The sequence below is a fragment of the Myiozetetes cayanensis genome, unplaced genomic scaffold (assembly GCF_022539395.1).
Source record: "Myiozetetes cayanensis isolate MyiCay16 unplaced genomic scaffold, myiCay2020 scf18, whole genome shotgun sequence".
In the NCBI taxonomy this organism is placed as follows: Eukaryota; Metazoa; Chordata; class Aves; order Passeriformes; family Tyrannidae; genus Myiozetetes; species Myiozetetes cayanensis.
Window position 1 is genome coordinate 1,852,344 of NW_026087389.1, and position 17,490 is coordinate 1,869,833.

Genomic DNA, 17,490 nt, shown 5'->3' on the forward strand with positions numbered 1-17,490 from the left:
AAGTTACTCTGTGGTTTTGGTTGAGGGTTTGTTGTGTTTTTTTTAATTTCTGATGGTGTTTTGAAAGTCAGTATAAAATTCTATATAGAGGAGGGGGCACAACAGGGAAGGGAGATGCCAGCATCCTGCTTTGCATAGAATCACAGGAGGTTTGGATTAGAAAGGTCCTTAAAGCCCATCCAGTGCCACTCCTGCCCTGGGCAGGGACCCCTTCCACCAGCCCAGGGTGCTCCAAGCCCTGTCCAACCTGGCCTTGGACACTCCCAGGGATGGGGCAGCCACAGCTTCTCTGGGCAACCTAGGCCAGTGTATATATGTATTTATTATTAAACCCACTGTTTTTGATGTATAAAAGGGAAGTTACCTTGAAATCTTCTGTCCCTAAAATCTGCTCATGTTAAAGAATGAATATTTCTGGGTTTGGTTTCAGAGGAAGTTCCACTGTGCCAGTTTGACATCCTGGCCTCCCTGGCTCTACTCTCTGTATGATGCTGTAAGTCCACCCTCTGTATTATCAAATAACCAACAGTTTTATGGCTGTAATATCTAAGTGTTGGATAATGTAAAAGCTTGAATTTTGTTGGCTCATAAGTTACAGTTTAAAACACTTGAGAGTTTTCAGTGTAGTGTGAAAAGATCAGGAAGGGCTTCCCCCTCTGTGTGGTTGTTTTCTCCTGCTAGAACATGTTTGTGGGGGGGATAGCAGAGCTTCTGATTCCTGCTGTGTTGTCTCAGAGCAAAAATAGTTAAAATACGTAGATACAAAATGATTCTTTAATTATTGCAAGTCTTAAAAGCTAACGTCCACTTAGGGAAAACACCTTACTCTACATTTTGCTTCCCTTTTTTTTTTTTCCCCTAAGAAACCAGAAATACCTATGTATTTAAATTAGGCTTTTCTTCTAACAAAAGGAAACCTTGATGGAAAGAGTCAAGAGGCAGCTACATGAATGGGATGAAAACCTCAAAGATGAATCTCTTCCAACAAACCCAATAGGTAGGAAATTACTGATTTTACAAACTCCAGTTTGCTTTCTTGTTTTTTGTAATTTCTACGAGAACAAAGCTTAGATAATTACCCTGTACAGGGTAAGTGGAAGCAGTGGGTTTGGTTTCTCTGGTACATTCTAACAGACCTGCTGGTCTCTCATTTGCAGATTTTTCTTACAGAGTTGCTGCCTGCCTGCCCATTGACGATGCTTTACGTATCCAGCTGCTTAAAATAGGCAGTGCTGTGCAGAGGCTCCGCTGTGAGTTAGACATCATGAACAGAGTGAGTAGCTGTGCCTTCCTTGTCCTCAGATTGCTCTTGCCAGAAAGAATTGTAGCAGTGACTGTTACAATCCCTGACAAGAACATGTTAATTTTCCAGCTCATCCTTCTAGAGAGTGAATTTCTGTTTTTTCTTCCTTCCCCTTGAAGTTTGCTCCAGAAGGGAAGTGGTCTCTCAGTGCTGGGTTTTGTTTGGCAACAGGCATGAAACAAATAATTTTTACTCCTGTTTCAAGGCCTCCCAGCACTTTTTAGCCAAGAGATGGTGCTGTAGGTGCAGTGTTGCTTCTGAGCATCTTCTGAACATCACACAGACACTGCAGTCAGGGATCAGTGTGCCATGGAAACCTGGGGATTGTGTAGCAAAAAATCAGCCTTTGTACTGTTGATCTCTTGGATATCAATCTAAATATTGTACTAAAAGGATTTTTTCCCAAAAGACACGTATTAACTTGTTAGGCAATACTTTGTTAAGATATTAAAAAACTTGTCTTCCCTTCTTTCCAGTGCCGTGGCCTTGTGATACAATGTTTTATTTTTATTCAATACATTTCTTGATAGGAATCTATGCTTTATTAATAATAATATTGTTTGTCTGCTTGATACAGAGCAGTGGAAATTTTGCCTGTTTGCCTAAAAAGTGCTGCCTGTTTCTGGGGGAAAGAGAACCACAGTATCATTTTAATGCTGTTCCTCTTCCCACAGTTCAGGCACCAAAAAATGTAGAAGGAAAAATACAGAGAATGGAGACAGAAAATATTTCTTCCAAATTCTGAGACAGAAATGGGCAGGTTTTTGCCTGAGGATCTGTAACCAGATTAAACTTCATTTGTCTTTCCTGAGTCAGGAACTCTGAAAATACTCTGCTGCTCAGGTGCTACTGAGAACTGTTCATGTTCAGTACATTCTGTATTTTCTGTAAATTCCAAGGGGACAAGGCTAAAGTTACCCTCATAAAATAGAAGGTAAAGTTGATTGTTAACCTACACTAAAAAGGTGTTTTCTTCATCAACATGTGCAATTCTAGCCTGTAAATGTGTTTAACTATTCTGTAATAGGGTGAGATTGGTGAGTGCATTTATAGCTTTTTCAACAATACCTATTTTGGTCCAATCCACTCTTTTTTTAGCCAGAGTTCTTTAGGGTGCTCTGGCTTGTTCAGAATGTGATTCCCAGTGAAATAACTGCTCTGAGGGCCTGATCCATTTTCCTTTATCTTTGATATCAGTGAGTTATATTGGACTTCCAACAGCCTTTCCTGCAGTTAAAGCCAGTTACCTATTTCTGTGCTTATGTGAAGGAGTGTACGTGACTCACAGGTCCAGCACTTGTGTGGATTCCACTCCAGAGTGTAAATTGTGGTCATTAAATGGGTTTGGAAGTGGAGGGATGGAATTAAGCAGCTGCTAAATTGGACTCTCAGAGTGCTGTCTGAGCATTGGGTTACAGTGTGTGAGTAAAGTCCAGTTTTTGTGAGTAAAGGTGATTTAAAGGAGTGGGTGAGAGTAGGTGTTAAAGTGTAGGAGAGAAAGGCCAAGTGAACTTCCAGAGGAAAGTGAAGAGAGTGGCATAAATCCAAAATGCAGTGGATCATCTGGGGGGAATTTCACAGGCATTGCCCTTAAAAAGAGGTACTGCACCTCCTGAAAATTTATGGTAGCTGATTCACTAATTTACTAAGCTGAGTTAAATGCTTATTTTCTGGGCAGTGATGAATTGCTTGGTTCTACTTTCTGGAAATTGTAGAAGATGGATTAATCTGCTCTAATCTCCCAGAGAAAGATCAATATGTTTTACCTATTTTTTGTGAGGAAATTAAACCCATTGATCTACAGTACTCTGAAATTTTAGAAAGACTTAATGATTGCATTTGTACTCATCTGCCTTTTCTGTGCTGCAGTTTAGAAGAGCAAAGGTTGTTTTTTTCTAAATTAGCTTTTAGAGACCTTGGGAGGCTGGCTCATTTATTATCTTCCTGTAGCCAAGTACAAAACTGTGTGTGGATCTCTTTGTGTGTAGAAATTGTTATGTCTTTTAGATAATAATGAATGTTTAAATAAGTAAAATGCGTAGAAGAAAATATCCTTTCACAGAAAGAGAAAACCTAAGTGCCTGCTGCTCAGATAAACAAAATAATTGCTCCAAAGTCTGTTCTGAGGGAGAGAGAGAGAGATGTTTATTATTTGCCACTGCTGACAAGTGTCTGGAATGAATGGAATGACCCTCTTTTTTTCCCTTCCCAAGTGTACATCTCTCTGCTGTAAGCAATGCCAAGACACAGAAATAACTACCAAGAATGAAATATTCAGGTGAGTTTATTGCTCTTTAATCTGGGGGAGGTTCTTGGTCAGGAACCCTGGCACAGCTGGGTTATGTCTCAGAACTGCTGTGTTTTGCACAGCTCCAATAAAATTGAAGGAAATATTTATAGGGTTTTTTTAAATAAAAACTGAGGAAATCTGAGGTATGTTGTACCAGAATGTAGTGTGGTGCCACACACCCAGCACCTTGCACTGAAGCATTTGAAATATGAACGTGTTACATGAGGCTTTGTCATCCTGTTGTTTCTGAAGAAAGGTTATGAGAGCCCGGGTTTTATTTCTCAGCCCTTCCATCATCACTTCGATGTGTCAGCAGGAGATGAAAATGCACTAATTGGGGGATATAAATAGGCTCCCAGGGTGTGTCATGCAAGGAAGGTGTATTTATGCCATTAAGCATTGTGAGCCTTGTAAGAATTTCAGGTTATCCCTAATAACTGCAGTTCTATGTGAACTGTACAATACCTTCCTTGTTTAACAATAATAAGACTGTACATTTCCCAGATAATTGCTGCTTCTGGCAGTTTTGTCACTGTTTTAATCTTGACTATCAGCCCATCCCCTGTGATAATGTGAAGGTTAAAAGATGTCTTGGTTTAACAAAGACTCCCCCCCAGTTTTCCTTTATCAGTGTGATAAGGAGCTGACGGGGTAATTAAAAGCCATTTCTTATCTTCTAATCAAATAATGGATTGCAGAAGCCACAATTCCTACCATGTCAGTGTGATGTACTTTAACAGAAGGTGAGAAGTTGGTGTGATAAATGAACATTTTTGCTCAGTGTTAGATTTTAATTGCTTTTATTGGCAGTTGCTGTTTAAAAGCAGCAAGTCAAATAAATGATGAGTCTATCATGGACCTTGCTGCAGTTCTAAGAAAATGGGACAAACGATGTTTTAAATTATTCCAAATATTTTCCTTCAGTTTTTATGATATAAAGGTACTTTTTTCCCCCCTCTATTTACACATACCAGAGTTTGGGGTTTGATTTTTCCTTGAGCTCTGCCAACATTACCTGTGTGTTGCAGCTTATCCCTGTGTGGCCCCATGGCAGCCTACGTGAATCCCCACGGATACATCCATGAAACCCTCACTGTGTACAAAGCCTGCAATCTGAACCTCAGTGGACGGCCCTCGACAGAGCACAGCTGGTTCCCCGGGTAAGAACACTCACATTGCACCAGAAAACGGCAGAAATTCGCCTGTAAATGTATTTCTGTGATAGTGGAGTAGTTAACTATTTAATTTTTAAACCCATGTCATCATTTCACCCCTACGAAAAACAAGGAAGTAAATTTAGACATTCAAAACACAGAACGAAACGAAAAAAAACCCCTCACATAAAGTATTTGCAGGATTTATCTTTAATGTTTTTAGAATAGGGAAGCCTTAAGATTTTAAAACATAGCTTCGAGTCTGATCACTGGTTGGTGATCTGGGAGTTTCTGAATAGTTGGTATTCTGGAATTTTCTTTGTCTATAGTTTTGTATAGGCTGCAACTAAAATAATTGTTTTCACACAGCCATCTTTGAGCAGAAAGTGCAAATGAAAATCAGAATTATATAAATTCACTAAACTATCTAGATCCTATATTTATTCTAATTATTTTAAAAGTATTTCAGTAGGGTATACTTATTCTACTGAAATATTTTTTTCCAGCTCTCAAAACTGAGTAAATGCTCTGTAAAATTAAAAGTTACATTTGTATTGATCTGATTATCATGGATTTTATTTTGGTTTGAATGAGTCAATCTCTCTGAGACAGGAGCAGAATTAACTGTCGAGATATAAAAGTTTGCCTGATAATGACCAGGATTTTTCCCTGGGTTATCACACAGCCCTGAGCAGTGACTTGGAGGGTGTGTGGCATTTCTATCCCAACACTTGCACATTTTAACACTTCCTGAAGAAAACTTATGGCTTTTAAGAGCTGCAGTTAATATTTCTCATCCTTTTGTGTTTCCTCAGCTCTTCTGTGAGGGCTTTGAAATATTCATGCTGTACCCTTGAAAGCTGTTAAAGAAAAGCTCTGTTGCTGTGGGAAGTGCAGGAAATTCCTTGTTTTTCTAAGAGCAGGGCAAAAATCCCTTTTATTCCCATTAAGTGATTTACTCAGAGAACCATTTTCTGACCCTTCTTTGAGGCTCTCAGCATTTCAGCAGCTGCTGAAACACTGCTAATAAAAAGCTTTACCTGCTTCCTCTCTTTGAGGGCTGCTTTGGGGGTGGGGAGTTGTGGGGGTTTTTTCTTAATTTTTTTAAGCTCTGCAGCGTTTTAGGTGGGAATTGGGCACCTTTTCCTTCTGTGCAAAGGCAACCTGTTGGTTTGTGTTTCAGCTATGCCTGGACCATAGCCCAGTGCAGGATCTGTGGGAGCCACATGGGCTGGAAGTTCACGGCCACCAAGAAGGAGATGTCCCCCCAGAAGTTCTGGGGGCTGACACGCTCCGCTCTCCTGCCCCGCATTCCAGAGGGGGACGAGGACTCCGACCACGAGGGCTCCCCCATCCTCTGCCTGTGAGCTGTCACCTCCTGCAGGGCCTTGGCCAGGGCTCCCTCAGGTGCATCTGCTCAGTTCTGCTTCTGATGCTTCCTTAGACCTGAAAACCCCCGAACCCACAGGCACAGTCCCCAGTCCAAGGAAACAGGCAGTGTGGGAGTGCTCTGCGTCCGTGTTGCTGTTCCTCAGGAACACTGAGACTGAAGCTGAGTCCTTGAAGGGAGAGCTGAGGAGAGGAGATGGCTTGAGACACTAAGGAGTGATGGTCCCACTGGACAGAAACGGGAGACACCAAGAAATCTCTGATCCGTGTGGCCAGACTTGAGGCTGAACTTCCTCCGTGTATAATCCCCACCTGCAGTGAAGGAAGATGGGCAGGACTAAATCCCAAATAACCAGAGTCTGATTTATGCAATATCCCCGGGATGGTAGATACAAGTTATTTGCTGCAGAGTATTTTCCATAACACACTTACAGGTGGTTTTGCTGAAATCCCTGTTTCTAACTCAGAAGTACTTCAGGTTTTTCTGCTTGTGCTGTTTCTGAGATATTTGCTGAATAACCACAGAAGAGAGAACGAGGCTATTTCTGACTGATCTAAGTGTTGGTGGCACTGCTGGAATGGGCAAAAGCAGGAGCTGCTGCTGCCTCACGGGATGGAACCCATGGGAGGTGTTTGTTCCTTACCAGTTGTCTGATCTATTTAGTCTCTTTGACTTTAGAAGTCTTAAATTTTAAATTGTTTTTAAAAAAATACACAGGTCAGTCCCAGGGCAGAAACATCATTGTCATTTGCTGTTGAATGTGCTTCAGTTACTTGTCAAAACTGCTACTGGAAAGGTTTACCAGCAGAGGTATCCAGAATTCTGGGAAGGACTCTCTAAAACACGCCACTGAGCGGATTTTTTAGGAGTATTTATCGTGACAGGGGGGAGGCAACATCTCTTTAATGATTTTTTCTTTTGCACTTACAGATCATAAAGTAAAATCCCACATTATCACCTTACAAAGAGGAAAAGTTTCCAAATAAAACAAATGAAGGCAGAGTGTTTTGAGGGAGATTGTTTTTGGGTAGGTCTTTGTTTTAGTTTTGGTGGGGTTTTTTTGTCTGTGCTCCAGAAATCAGGTGCCAAACTGAGGCAGCTTTTGCCACTGGTTTATTGGGAAGGTTTTCCCTCAGAATTCACTTTGGTGATGGAAGCTGGAGATTTCTCCCTATGTTGGTGCACATACTCACTTGTTTTTCTTGTGAAGCTTCATCATTCACGCTTTATTTCTTCACTTGCTGAATACAGTGACACAAAACTACTTTGGGTTTAGAACACAGGGTGTGAGTTGCTGATGTAGCAAGGACAGAGCACTTCAGCTGAGGGCCAGGTAAGTCCAAGCTTGTCCCACAGGGAGCTGATTTCTGTGGGAGGGGGATCCCTGCAGCTGGAAAGCCCCAGGTGTGACCCTGCAGGACGCTGAGAGGTGTTTGTCATGCCAGGTATGTAGGAACTGATGATTGTTTGTGCAACTCAGGTTTAGTTCTTTGAAGCTTCAACCTCTGTGCTTCTGGGATCCCTGAGGGGATGGGCAAGGGGGTTTTCCAAAGGATTTTCTCAACTATCAGTGAACTTCATAAGGTCTTTGGGTTTTTACCGAGTCTTTTGGATTGTCTGAACTAAAAATGTTGTCATGTTGGCAATGTTTGAATCCAAAATAGGCATATTTTGGGGATTGTGTGTACATAATCAAATGTGAACTAATATAATACAGGTAAGTCAGGAATAAAATTAGCAGTAATTTAATTTCCTTGTTGGTGATGCTGCTCCATCTGCCTGACCTGTGTGATGTTTGCCATGTGGAGGTCCAGGACACTTTCCAAGCTGAAAATGAGTGTGATGTTGCTGATGAATCCTGCCATGAATCCAGTACAGTGATTGAGCAGAGTGTACAGGACGTGGCTTCCAGGGTGGGTGGGGATTTGGGGATGGTTCTGTACATTGGTTCATGTTTTCTGGGCTTTTCTCTGTTATTAAGAGAAAACTCTTAGGTTGGGATTATGGGAAGTGGTTACAAGTATGGACATGGTGTGCTTTGAGAGCTAAAGCAAAGGAAGTGACACTTTATGATCATTTACTACATTTACTCCATTCCTTGGTTGTAGCTTCCTGCAGGAATTAATCCAGTGGCTGCTGCCCCAGGGGATCATTTTTCTCCTCCCCTGCCCTGAGATGTGGGAACAGCGCTGTGGAAGGGCTGGTGTGTCTGGGGAGGGGAGGGGGTGGGATGTGCACCCTGTGGGACAGAGGAGTGTCCTGCAGGGCTGATGGATCACAGCACGTGGAGCACAGACCCCTTTCCACGCTGTCACTGCACCATCACAATCAGAGCCTGTAATATTGCAATTTTCATGTGTTTAATTTTGATTAATAGGTAGAACCACATAGGCCACTGGCACACTGGGTCTGAAACATGTTCAGATGCTCTTTGTTTTATAATAACACTCTTTTTGTACGTGCTGCAGTTCATTTGTTCCTCTCACTGTCACCTTGAATTGCTCTGTGAGGCTGCTGAGGGGCAGCCCTGGCTCCTCTCTAACTCCTCCTCTCTCTGCCTTTTGGGACAACTTTTCTGACAAATCTTGTTGCTTGCAAACATTTGCAAAAAGAATAAAATTCAATTTGTTTCGAAACTCACCTGTTCTGTTGCTGATTGGTGGGATGGGGAAAAGGCAGTGCTGTTCACGCTGTGTTTTAAACAGGGTGGCTGCAAAAGTCACGTGGAACTAAAGAGTTTAGGACATAAGCTGTTAGTTGCTTGTTCTCTGTCAGGCACCAGATGACAAGACTCGGTTTCAAGCTTTTGTCCTTAAAATTCCTCTTTCCAAGTTCACTTTGACCCTGACAGCAATTTTGGGTAAGGTTAATGTGTTAATTTTAATTAAATCATTTTATCACCTCCCCAGCCATTGCCCTGAAGATGCAGGTTTAAGTTCTTCAAAGGAATCCATCACAGCACTACATTTTAGCACTTGTCTCCCTCCCAAGATTTCAGGAGCTCAGTAAATTGCACAGAGGAGGCTTCCATTTAATTACATCATTAAATTGAGCACCATCATGTTCTCATGAGATTTGCCTTATTAACAAACAGCACTTCTTCTCTTCCCTTGCTCCTTCCTCAGGCTCCCAAGTACCTTCAGAATAATTTATTTACAGGAACCGACTTCCTAGGAACAGAAAAGGCAGCTGGGAAGTTGTGTGAGAACCAGAAACGGTGATTTCTTTCAGCACTGCTCCTGCATTGCCATCTAGTGCTGCAAAACGATATCCAAGGAAAATGAAATCCAAAGGATTTTATTGGTTACCATGGTTTGGCAGGAAAACAACCTGCAATAAAGGTTATACACACAAGAGCTGCTCTTTGAGTTATTTTTTTGTTTTTTAACAGTACACCAAAAAAGCCAGGGATAGTAAGACACATCCATGGAGACAGCAGTGCTCCAAGAACCCAACTTCCCAAGGCAAGGACCCTGGATCTCCCCTCTAATAATGTTAATTAACATTAATAGTTCACTTCACACCCTGTAGAACCCTCCACCAGCTCTCTATGGATTTAATTACTCAGTGTTAACTTACTGAGAAGCTACTGAAGAGACAAGAAGTCCATGATAATGACTCAGCCAAGTCATCCTTTTAATCTGGAATTGATTCTGGAGTTCTGGAAAATAAAAATATGTCTAGGAAACAGACTGGTTTTCCTTGGTAAGACTGTTGGGGAACTGCTGGAGTATTTCCATCTGTATCCACCTTTCACTACAAAGAGTTAAATTACAGCTCATTATTTCCAGACACTGTCACTCTCTTAGGCACAAAAACCCTCCATGATTTTATCTAGAGGATACAAACACCTTTTCTGAAGATTTGAGGGGTTATTTTAGATATAGCACAGTCAGAATGAGAATAACCTTGCTGTCACCTCTAGAGCCTTAAAGTCATGATAAAGCAGTAAATATTTATCACCAAATACAACAGAGAGAGGTAGAAAACGTGGAATTTGGCGAATAATGTCTTACATTATTACAAAATTAAACCTCTCCTTGCAGAAATGATGGAGTAGTAACTGAGGGTGTTAAATGTCACAGAAGCTCTACTGGCTGTGAGGAACAAGATATTCCAAGCCACACTCGGATCAGGGCACAAACAGCCCTGTTATTATTCATTTTACAACCTCTTCAGGCAGCTCAGCAGTTCCTCTTTATCCATGTGGTATCCACTCTTTTTCCACTCATCCCTCAGCTGCTGCAGTGCTGTTCCAATTTCCTTCCCAGAAGTCACTCCCATCTTCCGTAAATCGTGGCCACTGACGGGGAACGTGGGCACAGTCCACTCCTGCATCTCCTTTAAAAGCTGCTCTTCCCCTTGGTACTTCAGCAGCTCGAAGATCTTGGAATTTGTGTTGGCTTCCCTAGACTAGGAGACAACAGGGAAAAAGGGAGGATTCAGTAGGAATCAGCAGAGAACAGCTCGAACTGTGCCGGATCTGGAGGAGCTGGATCTATGGAAACACAGATCTCTCCTGCCTCCCAAGTGTTCAAACTCAGTCCTAACAAACATTTCTCAGCCTGAGTGAAAGGCTTTCAACTGCTAAAAATGTGGTGGGCTGGTTGGTTGGTTATAAATTTCTTAAAAAGGAATTTGAAGCCTCAGTTTTTTGGATGGAAAAGAAACAAAGCAAATAACAGAATCACAGAATGGTTTGGCTCAGAAAGGACCTTAAAGAGTATCTGGTTCCATGGGCAGGGATCTCTTCCACCAGCCCAGGTTGCTCCAAGTCCAAGTCCCACCCAACACTGGCCTTGTTTGAAAAACAAACCAACCAACCCCACTGACTTAACTGGAACTGGTATGAGTAATATTTTAAAATTTTTTAAATATTAATATGAAAAATACTCCTCCATTTTCTGTGACAATATTACAGTGGCAGTAACCCAAAGCTGGCTCAGAATTTTTATCAGTACATATTTTTATCAGTACAGAATTTTTATCAGCCCTGTGATGAAAATATCACGGCCTCTAAAACACCAGCAAAAAAACTGGGTAAGCCCAAGAGAGGATGGAATGCTCTGAAATGGCTCTTTTAGGTTCTGTATTTCCACTAGGCCTTGTCATCTGTGCTGCCCTGTACAACTGCAAGCTCAGTTTCCTGTGAAGACCAACTAAAAGCACTGTCAGACACACTTACATCCATCAGAAAGTCCTGGTATGGCCTCAGAGGTTCTGGCCCCACGGCCTTGCTCAGTTCCTGCCGCTGCTTCACCAAGAAAAGGCCCAGGTTCTTCTCTTCTTTGGAGATTTTCAGCCGCAGGTCAAGGTTTGTGACATCATCCTTCCCCCTGAACAAGGATGTCAGGACAGTCATGGGCTTTGGAGACAGATTCTGAATATTTTTAGTGACTCTGGCAAATTCCTCCAAATTCCCATCAAGTGGGAGCCCTAAAGGGATACACAAAGGAAGCATTAATGAGAAATGTGGATGTTAACACAAGGAAAAAAAAATCAAATCTAATTTCTTTCTGAGCAAAACCAAGTTTTATCTCACTTTGCCACACTGCAAGTTCTGTTTGTACCTGATATAGGAATAATAAATCAATTTCCAGCTTACCTATGTACTGGGCAATATCCAGCTCATACATAAGTTGAACCAAATGATTGACATGGTTTCCAAGAAGAATTTTTTTCAGTTCCACCCAAATCCTTTCTCCTGATATTCCAGCCAGACCTTTGGCATTTTCTTTAATTGCTTGCAGTGTAGTAGGTTCATGATCTCCAGGTTTCTCTGCAAGTCTTCCATAAAATCTGCCAAATAAACCCCCTGGATGTTAGAACAGAACAACTATTCCACTTACAATCACAAAATCATTTAGGTTGGAAAGGAAATACGACAACTACAACTCTTTCTACGTCACTTTTTGATCTCTTATTGCACGTTTCTGAAACCTTCTACAGTTCATTTCTTCATCTGGGAAAGGCAAAACCGCTTACCTGAAATACCTGAGGATTCGTAAATAATCTTCTTGTATTCTCTCACTTGCCTTCCCTACAAATCTGATTTTCTTGCTTGTCAAGTCTTCATAACCATTGAAAAAATCATACAGTGTCCCATCCAGACCTAGAAAAAGAGGAAAAAAAAACCCAGAAAAATATGAATTTAAGAATGTGGTTGACATAATTAAAGACTATAATTTGAAAACAGAGAAGGGAAGTTGTGTGATTTGACCTGGTTGGTCAGATCATCCCACATATTTAAGCAGGAGAATCAAACAAAGATCAAACAGACAGGATTTACTGGTTTGATTTGAAATATTAAGAGATATTTATAAATATAAATATTTAGATTTATAAATATAAATATTTATGTACCCAGAAACATGGAGTTGACAGTGAGGTCCCTCCTCTCAGCGTCCTTCTGCCAGTCGGTGGTGAACTCCACCTCGGCGTGCCGTCCATCGGTGACAACATCTATTCGGAGAGTGGTAATTTCAAAATTCTGTTCATGGAGCTGCAAATCCCACAGACATCGTTACTTCAACACAGCCAGGCAAGGGAAAACCTAAAACCTGTGCATTTTTTTTCAGCCTCCTGTCCGCAGACAGCGAGTGGACAATGTACCACAAAACATGTGCCGTGCTTTCCTGCAGAGCGGACAACTGCAGAAACATGAACCCCTGACAACAATCCTTGCATTATTTATTTTCTACAGAGCCTTGCAGAAATATTAATGCAGACCAAGGGAGAGGAAACATGACCTGGGAAACCAGGAGCAGGAAAGCTGGATCAACTTGCCCACATTCTCTGAACATGTGGGTGGAATACATCATCTTTTCTGGTGATGACACAGCAGCATGAGTGGGTTACATGCACTAAAATATGAGGATTAATTGAATTCTACAATGAATAGGCAAAAAAATTGCTCCATGCTTTAGAACAGGGTCTCATTTAAAAAATCAAAACATCAAAACTCCAAGGTATCAAACCCCTGCTGTGAGGCTTTAACAAAGAAAGAGCACTCTATAACAGTTTGCTGCTGGACAAGCTGCACATCCCCAGACATTCAGATGTTTAGAAAAGATCCCAGTCCAATCCCAAACCAACCCTGGCAGTGATGGTCCCGTGTTTCTCTCCTTTGTTGTTGATCAGGCGCACTCCAGCTGAGGTGAACATCTCCTTCATCTCTGCTGGGGTGGCCGTGGTGGCAAAGTCGATGTCCTGCGGGGTCACCCCACTGAGCAGATCCCTCACAGCACCCCCTGCTATTCTCAGCTCATAGTTCTTCTTCTCGAACAGCTCTGGGAAGGAAAGGAAAACCATAAAGCACCGTCTCACACAAAACCTCACCTGCCTTCTCACAGATCATCATCACAGATGTGGGAATACACACTCAAATGTGCAGCAAGTACCTCCCAGCTTCATGCCCAATGCCCTAATTAGGGGCACAGTTGGGCACCCACAAGTATTTTCCCTGTCATTTGATATTTTTATTTTTTTTTCTGGAGCATTTCTGATGACCTAAATATTGACAGGTTGCTAATTGATACTGGGGGGTGTGGATCCTTTTAGGGGCTGACAAGGGAACAGTGCTTGGTTTACTTACGGCAGAGAGTGTGAACTGTGAACTGAATTTCTCCAGGAACAATACAGAATCATGGAATCACAGCCCACAGAGGGGAAACTGAGCTCTGCCTCGTCCCTTGAGACAGGCTGGGAGAGCTGGGGGTGTTCAGCCTAGGGAAGAGAAGGCTCTGGGAGGCCTGAGAATCCCTTCCAGTGCCTAAATGGGCTTAAAAAAAAGGCTGGGGGAGACTTTTTATGAGGGCATGGAGTGACAGGACAAGGGGCAATGGCTTAAACTGAAAGGTAGATTTAGATTGGATTTTGGGAAGAAATTCTTGCATGTGAGGGTGGGGAGGCCCTGGCACAGGTTGCCCAGAGAAGCTGGGGCTGCCCCATCCCTGGGGCAATAAACATTAACAAACAGAGTTAACACACTGAATAAATGCCTATTGTCTCTGTACATGAATCTGTTTGATGTCCAAGCAGTGTAACGAGCTACTTCAGGAGCATCAGTGCAAATAATACAAGTATTATTATTATTATTAGTGAAAGTAATAAGGGCAGGCAGTAATTATAGGACAAGGGGGGGATGGCTTCAAACTACGAGAGGGGCAATTACATTAGATATTAGGAAGAAATCTTTCCCTGTGAGGGTGGGGAAGCCCAGGTTGCCCAGAGAAGCTGTGGCTGCCCCATCCCTGGGAGTGTCCGAGGCCAGGCTGGAGCACCCTGGGCTGGTGGAAGGTGTCCCTGCCCGCAGCAGGGGTGGCACTGGATGGGCTTTAGGCCCCTCCCAACCCAGACCATTCCCCGATCCATCTCCTTGCTCAGGGACCCCACATTCACCCCTGGATCGCCCCGCACTCACCGGCCACGCTGCGCAGCCCGGGCGTGAAGAGCGCCTGGAACTGCGGCGCCTGCAGCCTCATGGCTCCGGTCCCGCCGCTCCGCAGCCGCGGCCCGGCCCTGCGGGGCACAGCGAGCGCCTGAGCCCACGGCTGAGCCCACAGGGGTGCCCGCAGCAGCCCCCGCAGCTGCCCCCGCATGCCCCGGCCCCGCTCCCCGCAGGACGCGGCTCCTCCGCCCGGCGCGGCCCGATGAGCTCAGCGCGCCCGGCCCGGCCCTCAGGGCGGAGCGGGGCGGGGCAGCCCGGCCTGAGCGGGGCTGTGGGAGCGCCAGTCTCGGCGATCGGCGTCTGTTCGCACAGACTTGTAGAGATGTGTAATAAATCAAGACCTTCACACCCACTCCCGGTCCACTGGGCTGGGATTAAGAGACCTTAAACTGGCTTTCCAGTGCTTAAATTTAGGGGCTTATAAAAGAAAGGGAGTGAGTTCTCACATGGACAGATAGGACAAGGGGAACGGGTCCAAGCTGAAAAAAGAGTAGGTTCAGATCGGATATTAGGAAGGAATCCTTCCCTGTGAGAGTGGGGAGGCCCTGGCACAGCATCCCAGAGAAGCTGTGGCTGCCCCATCCCTGGGAGTGTCCAGGGCCAGGTTGGACAGGGCTTGGAGCAGCCCGGGATAGTGCGTGGAATTGTTTGTCTCTCTTCAGTTTATGACGCTCCAGATCCCCTAATCAGGGATAATTGATTATTTATAGCTGGCAATGTACAGCTGATAATGCCTGAGTGTAGTTGAGATCTTGTCCACGTTGAACTACACCCATTTCCACCAGTTTGGCAAGGACGTTCCTAATGCCAATATAAACCTCCAAAGCACTCACCTCTCCCACCTGGTGTCACCTGCACACTTAGTAGGGATCTCTGTACTGGTGACCCAGGTTGTTAATGAATGTCGTGTCATTAACCGTCTCATCATCCTTCCTATCACTCCGTCACATTGAGCCCCGCTTCCTGTGGGCCTTGGGTTGGTTTCTTTGAGCCTCTGTTACCATCAATCATGGAATGGTTTGGGTTGGAAGGAACCTTAAAACCTATCCATTCCACCACCTGCCAGGGGCAGGGACACCTTCCACAAGCCCTGTCCAACCTGGCCTTGAATACTTCCAGGGATGGGGCATCCACAGCTTCTCTGGGCAACAGAGAATTATCCAACCCAGTGGATCACAGCTCCCAGCATGAGGTTAGGAACCTGGTGTTTTGGTACTGGTAATTTCTCAAAATGCTATCTACGTGGCTCAATGGGAAGACATTGGACAAGATGGTGTAAAAACACTGGACAAAACCTGCAGAGTTTTCCAAAAATGTTTGGGTGTGATTTTCTGCATGAAGAACAAATCGTGTCGTCAGCAGTGTGACTCTGGGTTATTTCTTTGCAGTCAGTCAGCACATTCTTTGCCACATTGCAAAGTCATTAGAGAACTGTCAGACCATGGTATACAATTAACCCTCCATAAATAGGGTGAACCCATTTCTGGGCTAAACTGCGAGCTTGTGTGGAGGTTCCATCCTGTGCTCAACCCGTAGTTCCCTTTTTCAGTGCGTGCTTATCTGACTTATCTGCCATCACTTCTAGGGGATCCCATTTGTGCTCGAAAGGCAGCAGTTATAAAGGAAACCCACGTGGAGATGACCCAGGGGACGCTGAACAAACGGAGCAGGCTCTTCACGGGACTTGGGAGAGCCCACAGGTAACCCCGGGCTGTCTGCTGTGGCTTGAGTTTGTCCTGCTGAGCTTGCTTTGAACGCTGCAGAGATCCTGCTTTGCAGTTGGTTTACACTGGGAAAAGCACCTGGAATCTGCTTCTGCCCCACTGCTTGTGAGGCAGTGGGACACAGCAGCTGTGAGGGAGACAATCATTCCCTTCCAGAGGCTGTTGTATTTGGCTTGGATTTCTGCTGTCCTCTTAAAAGGAGTATATTGGCTCTCCAAAAAGAATATCCCCTTTACCTTCTGCTTATTACTTTTTGCCATATATAACCAAAACATAATCAAGACCTCTATTTGTCCTGAAAAATTCCTACATCCATTTTTTGTGAGGAGCATAGTCCTCTTGTAGACTTCCAGTTACCGTTTTTACTTGTGTATGCTTATTTTTTTATCTTTTCAGCAATTTCTCACATGAAACAGGGAGGGTATCACAGACTGCAGTGTGTTCTTAGAGGTTAGACTTACATACCTGCAGGAATATCTCTTCCAAAAGCTGTGGTTTAAGTCTTAGTTTGGCAGCAAGAAAAAAAAATAATAGTGTTTTTACAAACAAAAGAGGATAAGATAAACTGACAAGAACAGGGTTGTAAGTAAAGACTGATCTGCATTGCAGGAACATTTTATATCTAGTTTTAAATAGTAATGTGCTGCTCAGAAAATCTGAGATCTGTGTCTAATACGTGCAGGCTTTTAGGCAGCAAAAACACCTTTGAAAAGCTGAGCTTCAGGATCTTTTCGAAAGTAAAGGGAAAAGAATGTGCCCAGGAAGAATCAGAGCCCTTACTTTTTGAAGACAAAGTAAAAAAAAAATAAATCTCTAGGCAGCCAAACCCCCTTTAAATAAACCCAAGGGACAGCCAGCTTTTCTAGCTGTGCTAAATGCCTGAAACCAATGCACTGACATTATTCAAGTCAGTGGATGTGAAGCCTGAGCAGCTGTAAAACACGAAGCTTTTTAAGGATTTCATTTAAAAAATAATTTAAATATACTTTTAAACATTTTTTGAATAAAGGTTTCTTGAAGCAGCAAAGAAAGTCCGATGCCAGTGATTTTTGCAAGTGCAGAAAGCCAAAGGAAGAGATTTTTTCAAGGAATGGTAATGCCTGGGAAACAGTCCTGGAGGCATTGTGCAGGCATGGAGGTATGTTGTAAGGAATATTTATCCCATTATTGTAAGGAATAT

General features: G+C 43.4%; 2 protein-coding genes across 12 annotated transcripts in view; one reads left to right on the forward strand and one right to left on the reverse strand.

The window, feature by feature from the left end:
• Nucleotides 1-8,773, forward strand: part of CRBN (cereblon) — a 53,455-nt gene extending 44,682 nt beyond the window's left edge. For all 11 annotated transcript variants that reach the window (XM_050313260.1, XM_050313262.1, XM_050313256.1 and 8 more), the window contains 6 exons: nucleotides 431-493; nucleotides 913-997; nucleotides 1,158-1,273; nucleotides 3,517-3,581; nucleotides 4,622-4,753; nucleotides 5,931-8,773. In XM_050313260.1, the coding sequence (XP_050169217.1) occupies nucleotides 431-493; nucleotides 913-997; nucleotides 1,158-1,273; nucleotides 3,517-3,581; nucleotides 4,622-4,753; nucleotides 5,931-6,114 (645 nt within the window). In that variant the 3' untranslated portion in view covers nucleotides 6,115-8,773. The remainder of the gene's footprint in view (nucleotides 1-430; nucleotides 494-912; nucleotides 998-1,157; nucleotides 1,274-3,516; nucleotides 3,582-4,621; nucleotides 4,754-5,930) is intronic.
• Nucleotides 8,774-9,749: 976 nt separating this feature from the next.
• On the reverse strand, nucleotides 9,750-14,752 carry TRNT1 (tRNA nucleotidyl transferase 1). Its single transcript, XM_050313266.1, has 7 exons — nucleotides 14,560-14,752; nucleotides 13,233-13,426; nucleotides 12,501-12,639; nucleotides 12,123-12,249; nucleotides 11,743-11,936; nucleotides 11,323-11,573; nucleotides 9,750-10,550 (listed from the first exon to the last, which is right to left on the reverse strand). Exons 1-7 carry the CDS (start codon nucleotides 14,735-14,737, stop codon nucleotides 10,302-10,304), a joined length of 1,332 nt encoding a protein of 443 aa, XP_050169223.1. The 5' UTR covers nucleotides 14,738-14,752; the 3' UTR covers nucleotides 9,750-10,301.
• Between the last annotated feature and the right edge of the window lie 2,738 nt (nucleotides 14,753-17,490).